This window comes from Pithys albifrons, chromosome 5, assembly GCF_047495875.1.
Source record: "Pithys albifrons albifrons isolate INPA30051 chromosome 5, PitAlb_v1, whole genome shotgun sequence".
NCBI lineage: Eukaryota > Metazoa > Chordata > Aves > Passeriformes > Thamnophilidae > Pithys > Pithys albifrons.
Window position 1 is genome coordinate 7,199,980 of NC_092462.1, and position 12,616 is coordinate 7,212,595.

General features: G+C 36.8%; 1 protein-coding gene across 1 annotated transcript in view; it reads left to right on the forward strand.

Annotated features, from left to right (window-relative positions):
- HHIP (hedgehog interacting protein) overlaps positions 1-12,616 on the forward strand; it is a 71,211-nt gene that overhangs the window by 41,127 nt on the left and 17,468 nt on the right. Inside the window, exons 5-6 of the mRNA XM_071555076.1 lie at positions 10,556-10,707; positions 11,147-11,320. Of these exons, the coding sequence (XP_071411177.1) occupies positions 10,556-10,707; positions 11,147-11,320 (326 nt within the window). The remainder of the gene's footprint in view (positions 1-10,555; positions 10,708-11,146; positions 11,321-12,616) is intronic.

A 12,616-nucleotide genomic window follows, 5' to 3' on the forward strand; every position in this document is an offset into this window, starting at 1 on the left:
ACAAGTAGATGAGGGTGTCAAGGGAGAGGCAAAAATCCATCCCGCAGGCAGCGAGTCTTAGGAACCTCAGAATGCTGGCAATGGCTTCGTTAGAAACCAGAGAGCCTTCCCATGCCAAGAACAGACACTAAAATCTCAGACAGTTAATGCAAGAACAGGATAGAGAGGAGTGAGAATATTCTGAGATTTTGAAAACATACTCTCACCAAGTGTGGACTGGAAGACTCTCAGAAAGGGCCAAATGAAATATTTCATTTCAGTGTTGACATTCTTTTAACTAAAACTAATTTCTAAACTGAAAACAACTCACTGAAAGAATCAAAATTCCCAATTTTACAAATATTAGAACTGAATGTTTCAGGAATTTCAAAACTATTTTCCTTTTTGCCCAACAAATACAACATGTATCACAGGCAAACCTCTCTTTCCATCAGGGAAAGTGGGGGCTTGGACAAATTAACATTTTCAAATCCTATCTTTACTCAGAGAGCTTCTGGCCAATTATTCTGAAGACATTTTTCATAGTAATTCACTGATTGTCTTAGGACAAATGAATTCTGAAGTTCCGTGTCTGCATCAGCTATTGACGCACACAAACATGTTCCTCCAATTATTCCATATGCAGGCAGTGCCTCACCCTATTTCATTTTTATAACTGTGCATGCTTAACACATTCCTTCTTTGCAATACCCAAAACTATCTTTGCATTCTCAACAAGAAACATATTTCTCATTCACACATCTTGGGCCAAACCCAGCTGGTATTAGTTTCCTACAAGGGTATTTCCTGTATGTCTGAATTGTCAACACGGCTGTGGATTGCCATCATTCTCCTCTTATGTACAGATTCTAGTCATGGAGAGCAAACCGTATATCCTCCACCATCCTGTTTTTTCCACTTGGCACATTTCATTAAAATATTCATGTCTCTCTTCAAAATATTAATATTTTTTCTCACTATTTTAGTTGAGTTGTAAAGACAAGAACTTTATGAGTGATCCTCAAAACAGCTTGATTATTTTAGCTTCCTCTGGTGTTTGCAAAATGGCTGTGCAAAAATCTGGATTTCTGGGTTTATTTACTCCTTGTTTTCAGGTAGCTGACAATTTACATTTTTTTAAAGACTTACTGAAAGAACTAAAATAATTTGGTTACTTCAGTCAGTGTTAGAAAGCCAAGTTTAACTGCAGCAGTGCAGGTAAGTTGCCTGGTGGTCTTTCTGCCCTCGGGCTGCACAGCTCCTGGGGATGATGGGACTAGCAAAGTACCAGTGAGAAAAATGCTTGGGCAGTATCAGAAAATTCAGACGCATTTTTCTTCCCATCTCCCATTCAGTGTATTTTCACAAATGTGATGGTTTGATGCTTTTATGTTTCTGACCCAGGTACAAATGTGAGGTTCATGCACAATTTTTGTTGAAAGAAAAACAAAAATAGCATTTTCTGGTTTTTTACAGATGTGTTTGTATCAGGACTCCAACAAGTAGTCCTTATGTTTCAAACAGTTTTATTTTGGGTAGTAAATACAGTTCCAATGCTCATGCTCACATGTGGAAGCTTAAAAACTCAGTAGCAGATGCTGTACCTCTAAATGGGTTTTCTCTGCATTTGTGCCAATAAGACAAGATTGTTTACTTTTTGGAACAGTTGAATGGAGAAAGAACATAGGTATAAACTATTTCAATATTGCAGTAGAGAGACATAGCAGAGTTGCCCAGCCTTCATGCAGTAGTTCTGCTATACATCTGCTGGTAAAATGTTGGAGAATACTTACAAAATTACTTCTAAGAATACAAAGTCTGAGTTGGCCTATTACGTTTAGCATAATAGTTACTGAGAAAATGAACAACATGTGAAACCAGCATTTGCTTTGAAGATATGACACATTATTATCAAATGCTGATGCTAAATATAGGCTGAAATATGCCTGTCCATGCATCCAGATTTCAGAGTCCAAAAGTTCTTCAGATATTAGAGAACAGAGCAGCATTCACTTTATTTCTAGAATTTGCACACACATTCTTTGGCAACTGGAAAATGGTGACATGTTCCCATCTGTGGGTGCCTGCAGGCAAGACTTCACATTCTACTTGGTGTCAGAAGAGAATCCCAGACAAGATGATAGGGGGAACATGAGCATCAATTGTAGTGAACCTTTCACATGCTTCCTGACTCTGCCCTGTGCTTTTATGTTAAGTGAACTTTTATCCTTCAAATTGTCTCCCAATCCCTTACTAAAATCCATTCAGATAATGCAATTTTCCAGTTTCTTACAGTAAGAAGAAAAGGAGATTTGAAATATCTTGCAGAAATCACTTTAGAACCTCTGCTTAGTACCTTCAAAGCCTTAGTGACTAAAGCCAGAAATCTGCTAAGGAAATAACCTTCAGTGAAGAAAATTACCTTTCTATTTTACAGGGAAGATGAGCATGATTTTGACAAGCTACTGAACTCTTGTCTCAAAACAGTGACAGAGCTCATAAAGCCCACAGTTTAATCCAGGTTATGTTGCAGACATGAATGATTGTCATAGTAAAACTTGCCAAAGAAACAGAAACAGTGTGGACTGAATGAAGCTCCTCTGATCCTTTATTACCCTCAAGCAAAAGGTATCCTGTTGAAGGGGGACATTTTAATTTTTTTTTTTTTTGCAAGATTCAAACTGCTATGACTTACTTTTAGCACTTGCTGAGCAAGTTTTAATATCCATTTGCATAGAGGCAACAGTAAAGACATGAGGACCGATAAGTGGAAACCTGTAGCTTCTTTCCCTTCAAGCTGGCTGTGGCTTTTTGCTTTCTCCCCCTGCCCCACAATATTTAAACACATCACTCATGTGAATGTACCATTCCTCTTGCAACCAGAAAAAGTAAGTATCTTCTTTAATAGGTAACAGTTCAGTACTGAGAGCCAAAGGAGAATGGCAGAATTGCTTGTAAGACTAATGCCATCATGGCATCTTTCCATTTACATCTCTCTTTTTTTGAAACAAGTTATTTTTTAATGCCTACAATTAGACAGATCAACATTTCTGGTTTTAATTTAATGCATAGAGCATGATAATTACTGTTATTCTGTTCTGAATTATATCCCTAAATTTCCATATAAAGTGGTCACGGTAAAACAGTATGAATTTGTTTTCGATTATTGGAGTATAGAATTTGGTGTAGGTTCATTCATTTTACATAAGCACTGTCAAATTTCCTCTGTGTCACCATACATCCTCTTTTTTCCCCCTCTCTCAGCACAAAAGAAAATAAGTCTTCCTGCTCATTTTAGAGTGCTGTAGACTTTTTTGTGGACATTTACGAAACGTCTTAGTTTAGTAGCTCAGGGAGATCTTACCATGGTAAGATTTTTATTTTTCCATAGCATATTTTTATCCTTAGGAATGACACAACTGACAGCAGCAATTGGCTGAAATGTCATGCCATAAAAAAGCAACATATAAATACAATTGTAATTCTTAGAATCTTTTGACAACTGTCTGCCATTAGATCTGTGTTTTAACCAAAATGAAAAATTTTATGAAACATGCTACTAAAAAAGAAAAATAATTTGTATATACCTAGTGAAGGAATAAGAGCATGAGAAAACCAGAACGGATGGCTGAAAGGGTCAAATTAGAGCACTGGTAGAACAGTAAATCACTAATAAGATTAATTTGTATTATTTGTATATTTACAGAAAAATAATGTTAGATAGCACCAAAACAGGATGTAAGTTTAAAAAAGTCATTCTTGATTTGAAAAGGTAAAGTCACAGGTTTGGTGACTGAAAAATGGGCTATTAGTGTCTTGTCATCATGTCATGTATTTGTGAATGTTAATGGAACACAGTCTGTTCTCTGTGGGGTGTCATCTGAGCCCATTTTATTGGACTGCCCACTGAAAGAGAGTTGTAAAATTTGCCTTTATCACTGAAGTGGCATGGAAAGGTGGGTAAAGCTTCAGAGCAAGAGAAAGAAGGAGCAAAAATACAAAGGTCATCAAGCCTATTCTCCCTATTAATTAAGGATTTTCATGGTCAGTAAATTTCTTAACACTTTCTGCATTCTCATTCACTGGAAGGAAGCTCTCTCCCTTTCCTTGAAGGCTCATTCTACAACACAATAGGCCTCAAACCAATGCAGCTGAAAACCTGTTAGGAAAAGACAGTCTGAAGTGGAAGAATGCTGAAAAGGAAAAGTGCAGGAGAGCAGATATGCCAAATAAATAAATAAAGAGAAGAAAGTGGAGGCCTGCCAGGGAACTAAGAAGGAGCATGCTTATTTTTTACCTTCCCATAGTGGCCTCCGCTGGTGAACCACTCACTGAGCTGCTGGTGGAATGTAAAGCTTCCTTGAAAATAAATCCAGCTGGGGACAGAGGTGGAATCACCACCTGTGTTCCCAGAGGATGAATGCTGCTTACAGCTCAAGAGGTCTCCGTGGTGCAGGAAAGTGTGTAATTCACACCTTCCTGAGCCAGCTTTACTGAATGCAATAATCATCTGGTCTTTATTTGAATCTCCCTCTTCCGGGACTGATTTCCACTGTCTTCTGTTATTCCAATTCTCCTAAAGCAGTGCAGTACATAAAGTTTCTCAGTCCAGATGCAGACCTCACATGGGCTCATGGCCACCTCCTTGCAAGCACACTCACACTCATATGTCACTCTGCCCAAACCCTCCCAATTATTGGCTGACTCTGGGCAGTCTCAAAGCTTTCAGCTGCTCCCAACCAATAATTGGGAGAGCTGGGAAAGCAGGATTCATGTCGTGCTAGAAGAGTGTGAAGGAGGCAAGCTGTGGGTTTGTGTTGGGTTGGTATCTGCATTTATAAGTTTCATGTACTTTCTTTAGGAGGACGGGAAGAAAGAATTGTATTATCAGGGGACGAGGAGTGTCATTTGGATTAAACTAAAGACTTGCCCAGCAGAACAGCAAAATCTGGAGTTGAGGAATTAAAAAAATAAGTACAGAGGACTAGGACTAGAAGTGAAAGGTCCTGCATTTAGTGACTGGTATCTTCAAAGGACTGTGAAGGTAAGGAAAAGAAAAAATTATCCCCCCATGTCAAAATTTTGTCTTTGCTGCAACAGAAGTAAGAAGAAAAAAAGAATTAGGCTTTAAATTCTAGTGCTGTCTTTAGATCTCAACAACTTTTTATTTACTTCTGTTCAAGTTATGGCCACTTCAGAGCTCTTTTGCTGGAAAACTATGCTGCAAATAAATATGCAGGTGTCATTCCCATGAATAGGTACTCCAATTTTTCTCCAAGTGTAGAGAAGCCCTACCCAAAATCCATATAGAACTGGTCTTGTGAATTACCATCCTCTTACCTTTTGATACGTCTGTCACTTGGACCCACTGCGCTCTAAAGGAGTGGGACATAATTATTTTATTGTGAATTCAGTTCTCCTGTAAAAAAAAAAAAATTAGCCTTTAAATGTCACCACAAACATCAGAACAGACAACCTTTTGATGGATGCACTTTGGCCATTTTCAGCTAAATCCTGCCCTGCACCTAACTGAATAAAAAGCACCTGTAACTTCCGTAAAAATTGTGGCCCATTAAGTATTTTTCATGTATAAATTTAATTCTAAAGAATTCCTGTATCTGTAGCTATTTTAAAGTCAAGCATTAAAATAGTGCATTTGTTTAAAGCACTAAAATACTAAAAATGTTTTGAAAAAAATCGTTAGATAACTGCAAACCCCTTTATAAATAAGGAAAATAGTGAAACTCTGTAACCCAAGAGGCAAAGGGAAATGCTTTGCAGATAGGGTCTAGTGTGTGTGTGTTATACTGAGCCATGACATCAGGGTAATTATTTTCCCCTAAGGTAAATGTCTCATCTTACAAATTCTTCCTTTGCCAGAGGCCTCAGGCCCCACAGGTAGCAAAGCACTGAAGTTCCCAACACCCAAGAGGTCTGATAGGAGCTCTACTCCTACATCCCACCAACAGCCCAAGCGACTTCTCTTCCTCTCATTCTGTATCTGTTGTCACCTTGAACCAGTCAGAGGCACTTCCCTCATGTGCTTCTCAGAAGAGGTGGTGCACCTTTGAAAGAGAGGGTGTGCATTTACAGCGGACCTTGTGCAGGCTTTCACTTCTGCTGTAGTCAAATTTCTGTCCTGTGCTGGGGCCAAATTTCCAAAACAGGTCGATTAAGCAAACACTTCCTACAGAGAAAAATACCTAAGATCGATCTTCAGCCCTACTGGATCTCCTTCTAAAGAGTTCACATGGTGCTGCCTTATAAGAGATTTCAGATGTTCCATGGCCCCTTCACTGACATTTTTTACAAATCTTTACAATCTAACTCATTAAGATCAAGCAGATAGTAATACATATTGGTTATGCTATTTATTACATAGGAAATAAACCAAATTAAGGGTGGTCCCACTACTTCAAGTTATCCAGCATTTGCACTATAATAATAGATGAAAACAAATGATATAAAGACACTACAGTAGAGTTAAAATGTTGGGTCACCACTAAATATGCATATTTTAAGCACAACCACTTTTCAATAGGGTTGCTACTCCTTTGGAGCACGAGAGTGGGATTGTCCAGATGAAAAAGCTCTTGAATATAAATACAATTATTTTCTAAGTATTCTGTAAGAGCATGCATTGTGAAATCAATTTTAAAGAAAAGCTTGGAATATGCTACCTACATTGTTTACTATTAAGGCACACAGAATAATGGAAATAAACGGTCATGTCTGGTTTTGCTTACTAAAATTAATTATTACTAAGGTTACATAATTAAGGGTCATAGTCACAATATGATCTGTTTTAAATTAAATATTTAACAATACCAGTTAAAGCATTCCTGTGTATTTCTCTGTATTTACTACAGGTAATAACACATGTATTGACATAATTAAATGGCAACATGTCTTAAAAATAGCTGCAGCATATGTTTCTGTATTACAGAAAAAGTATAATACCTTAATAATATAATAAAACTTCAGTCTATAGTACCAGAGATATACCAGAGTACCTTTGGAAGCACACAGATTGAAAGCAGAGGCCACTTCTAAGGAGTGGTTACAAGAAAATAGTACCTTTCTGTAAAAATTCAGTATTCACATGCAACAATGACTTCTCTTGGTGTAAGTCAAAATATGAAATGGATCGTATTGTGCACTTGTTTAAGATTTTTACAAGTGTAAATATAATAGAAATTACAATGCAAAAAAGAAATATCAAAAATGTATTTCAGTTGAGAACACATGCTAGTGTAATATGCTTTCAGAACCGATATAATGTAGCTAATTAATTATTTTAAACTGAAAAGTAAAGAAACACTTCGTTTAATGCATACAATTAATCTTTGCTTTGCTTTGTACTAATTTAATAGAATTCTGATTAAATTCTTTTCATAGTTGTGGTCCTAAACTAGACCAAACTGGGGTTTAAAGATCCTTTCACAGAATTCCTGAGCTGAAATTAATAATCTGGCCCAAGGAAATCAGTTTTGAAATAAGTGTAGCATTGGTGCAAAACGTATCACTCCCACAAAGAGGAGATAGGAGTGTCCAGGCTACAGAGCAGCATCGGGAGTGTCGGCTCCCAGACTTAGCTGCAACAGAAATTTCACACTGGCCCCAGTCCACAGTATGTTTAAGTAATTAATACTCATTTCAGCCAACCATCATTCTTTGTCTTCAACAGACATCCCAATGGAATACAAAGATTCGTCTCATTCTTCTTGTATAAGGAAATACAACTGACAAACATTAATGGTTATTCCATCAAATAGGGTAGTGCAGAATCTCATACAAGCTACTATGTCATCTACAGTTTGTTGATGCTGGCTTCATCTGAAGGGAAACTTTAAAAGAAAAGGTTGTCAATAACTTATTAAGCTGCCAAAAAAAGATATAAATATTCCACACATGGTATCTACAGGGAAGACTATACAGTCTGCTTTCACATGAAAAGTCTATTGATAACAAAATAAAAGTGAGGAATATTCCATAGAGAAAGTCTGAAATTTTGTACTCAATGATTCAGTTTGGTAGTACTAAAATGACTGCTCCTAAGAGATTTTTGCTGGATATCACTCAATTTACCCCACAAGATATGAGACAACTCTACTACACAGAAAACTATATGTACCCTCAGGCACATAGAAAACACTTCAAAAGCTCTGGAAGTTGTTTCAGTGATTTAATTGGAAAGAACAGGTTTGCCAGTTAATGATAAAGCTGAAAATACATATGAATAATTATTCCCCAACACTCGAAAAAACAAATATGGAAAAACTCATCTGAATTTCTAGTTGACTGCAATGGCTTGAGGCTGCACCAATTTCAGTATCTTGGAGGGATATCCACAAAGTTTTTATTAAATACATGAGTAAATAGACCTTTTAGAACAAAATGTGTACGTCTCAATTTTAAAAAAAAACAGCAATGAGACTTTTCAGGAAGCAGTAGATACATTCTACAAGCAAGTAATATATTGCTGTCTAACAGAGTCAGACAAGACAGCAAGGAGTAGAAATAGTGGCCTGATCCCATTTATGCAACTTGCCATAGTTACTACTTTGCAGGTCCCATGTTTCATCCATTTTTCAAATTCTTGCTTCATGTATACGTCATTAAAAGCTCTTAATTTAATTTTCACCTGTTTACCCTTTCAACAACTTCACTTTCACACTGAGAGGGCTGCCATGGCATTGAGTGCTAAACAAAATCTTCAGCATAGTAACAGAAAGATCTTTTATTACTAATACTTTCAATAACTCACCTTGCATGGCAGACCTAGTGTGACTCATTGACATTCCTGGGCACTTAAATGAGTTGAACTCATCTCTCAGGAGAAGAAATAGGCCTGTCTTTGTCTGGGCACAGCACATAGAATCACTCATCAGGAATCTTTGAAATATGCCTTCCTGTTCCCAAAGCAACTGATTTGCCACCCTTTGCTTCAGACTTTATCAGAGCAACTTGGTCAAAACTCCTAGAAACTCAAACAATAATATCTGCAATCAGTTCAGACTCAGCTGCAGAATTATTTTTGGCTCATAAGGGAGAAAGAGCTAGATTACCAGTCCCTTCATCCATGATGACTGCAACTGATCTGGCAGCTCTAACCAGACTTTCAAAACGAACCTCTCTGATAACCCCCTGAAACGAAATTTTTCTAACAAACAAACCAGCAAATTTTGGCTTCCCTAAATTAGCAGGATCAAGATTTCATTGTACAAATCTGCTTGTATGGAAATCTCTTGACCTATTTACATCTCCCTTTCTGACTCAGGTTTCTCGTTGGTGGCTGTGATTTAAAAGCAAGTGCAGCAATCATGTTGAATTAAAATAAATTAAAGCTGTGCACTTTCCCAATTAGGCCTTTTGTGGGATGACTTTCAACAGGAAGACAGGCCCATTCATCATTCTGAAGTGCAAATACATTTTAAAAGCTTCATTCTCTCTTATAATTTAAAATTTCATAATTAGTTATCATGGGTGTGGTTAGAGTTGCAAAACGTTGTCTCCTTATGGGTGCAGAGCTGGAGCACTTGAATCTACAACAGAGTCAGTAGTTTTGAAGGGCTGGCAAGCTCTGAGTTAAACTCCAAGACAACTATCACCTTGTGAATAATCACATATATGAATTGAATTCGAATTGTTAATTATGTACTGTGTTTATTCCTGTGCCTCAGCTTTTCTCTCCTGTATCACCTCAAAATCAACAAAGAAATCTAAGTTTTATTCTTCATTTATACACTTTTAGGCATAGTAATGTTACACACATTTTTAGAAGCCAAAAAGTAAAATTGCTTTCTATTTAAGCACACAGGGTATTTTCTTTGTCACAGTACATTACATGGACTGGATGCTTAACATATAACTGTACTAATCTTTATGGCAAACATAATAACAAAAGAAAGTTGTTCTGAGATTTTTCTATTTTTATTTTAAAAAATAACAGAAACCTTTCCAGTGAAGGACCACATGTAAAACTATGGTTTCTCTGCACAGAGACCAAGGCTACTTATTACCTACAGTACACTGGCTATGATGAACAGACCACCATAGTTGTGACAACTGATGTTGCTGCCTCCAGGGTAAAACAAAGGTTTACATATTACACAAGCAATTTAACTGTTTTCTAAACATATTGCCAAGACAGTGGGAGTTGGCAGCCAGCACTATGTTTTAGGTTTTGGATACTTGGATTAGAAGTGACTGCTGATTATAGACCTTTTTATTCATCTTCTACGAATTACAAGCAACCCAGCAAAGAATCCTTCACAGCACTTAAACTTGTCTGCATGGCTTCCCAAAGATTACATACACAAATCACTCCACAAAAGTGGTGGAACAGACTTGTGCATAGATAGCTACATAAGGCAATTGTCTTGTTCTAACTCTTAAAGACTTCCCCCAAGTGAAATGTTTTATAATCCTTTTTGTGCAGTAGTCAGGAAAGAAATAAAAGAGTTTGGGGAAAGATTATCCACAAGAAAGAAACTTTTTTTTTTGGGTTCCAGCTGAAACACAATAAAGAACATAATTAACTTCACAATTCTTTGTGTTTTTCATTTGACTGCAGGGAGGAGATGAAAGAGGACTGTTAAGCCTTGCATTCCATCCCAATTACAAGAAAAATGGAAAGCTGTATGTGTCTTATACCACCAACCAAGAACGGTGGGCTATTGGACCTCATGACCACATCCTTAGGGTTGTAGAATACACAGTATCCAGGTATCAGTACACATCTAAAGTTCACATACTCTGTATTTCTCAGCAACTTTTGCAATTTAGTATGTCCCATTTCTAAAATGAACTATGAGGTTTACAATATATATACTTGGGCACCTGCAGAAAATCTATTGAGGATTTTATTTCTAACAGTAGCTTTGGAATGCCAGTAAGTACACTGTTTTTTACTTTTAAGTTGGTTTTTTCTTTTAGCTATTTTATCATTTTTATTTATACTTATTTCCTACTTACTGTGTATTGGCAGCAAAATAAATTTTGTGAATGCTATAAAATTGAAATTTCTCAGAAATAACTATTTGGCATTTTCCCACCAAGTTACAATATACACTCCTCGAAATATACTTTGAATGAGTGAAGTTCATTTTTAGAAAGAACATTGATACTGAACTGTGAAAACTGTATTCATATACTTATCCTGCAGGAAAAATCCACACCAAGTTGATATGAGGACAGCAAGAGTGTTTTTAGAAGTAGCAGAACTGCATCGAAAGCATCTAGGAGGACAGCTTCTGTTTGGCCCAGATGGTTTCCTATACATTTTCCTTGGAGATGGCATGATCACGCTGGATGACATGGAGGAAATGGATGGTTTAAGGTACAAAGCCTACCAACTGATGTACTTCTATTATTGTCTTTGGTTTTGCACAGTGTTTGGGGTCAGAATCCCAAGTGATCAGCAGTTGTGAAGACAAATCTCTCTCCTTCTTCCTTTACTAAATAATCCTACTGTTTCAGTGCCTGGGTTTAGCAAACTGCTGATATTCAGAACAGTCTAAATGCTTAAATACATCTTTATAGCCACATCTCTTAATAGCTCTGTGCTATCAAACCATTTAAATACTGGAGCCCTCATTAGTAAATGCAATTTTGCTTAAACACAGGTTAAGCTTCTGTTTTCTGAACTCTTGTTCTATGAACACGACAACTGTATTGAGCAAAGATTCCAAAAGGTGTCTACCAACACATACCAGAGACAATAACAACAATGCATCACTTAGGAAAATGTCCCGAGAACATAGGAGGCAATCATACTTTGGCTCTATCTCTACACTTCTCTCAACCTGCTTTTTCCCTCTGTGTTTCATTATGCTCTGTTAGAGTTGCAATATTTAGAGAAAGTGTGGTACTGAGCCTTTACAGGCCTAAAAGGAGTTCCTGTGTTCAAAGACCTCTTTGGCTCAGCAGAATTGCAGGTGCTCCTGTGATTTTTAAGGTTTCTTTAAGTATAAGGATATACTTAAAACCCAGAGCAGAGGGCAATTCTAATATTTGGTTTTAAATTAATGTAAGACAAGGGGAGACTGAAACAGATTAACAGCGAAGAAACACAGAAAGAAATCAATTTAAATATCACAGCTTTTCATGTTTATAAGGAGAGTTTTGATGCTCTTCTACTCCTTCTCCTTTCCTCCATCACAGTCATGGACATAACGTAAAACATTTTACTCTCTCCTGTTTCATATAACAAGAAAGTTCTGAATCCTTACAAAAAATTATCAACATTTCCATTCAAACAATACAATTTCTTTCTTGCTTGCTTTTTTTCTATGTAATTAGTCCTTGGATAGTACTGTGACTAGAAATCATTGAATTAAAGAGTTGGATTCAAAGTGTTAGCAAAAAGCATTATGTAACTATCAGGTGATTATATGCATAGTTACTCTTGATGAGATACAGTCTAGAAGAGTTAATGGCTTTATATTTGAAACCAGAAACCAATGCTGGTGTTTGGAAAGTTGTTATGATCAAGTTGCTTCCCAACAGCACAATCAGAGTTGTTCTGGTCTGAACACAACCAGGCAACCTATGGGACAAACTTGAATCTTTGATAGGCTCTGCTACTATTCCTTGGACTTGCATGTACCATAAAATCAATCTATATCTGATTAAT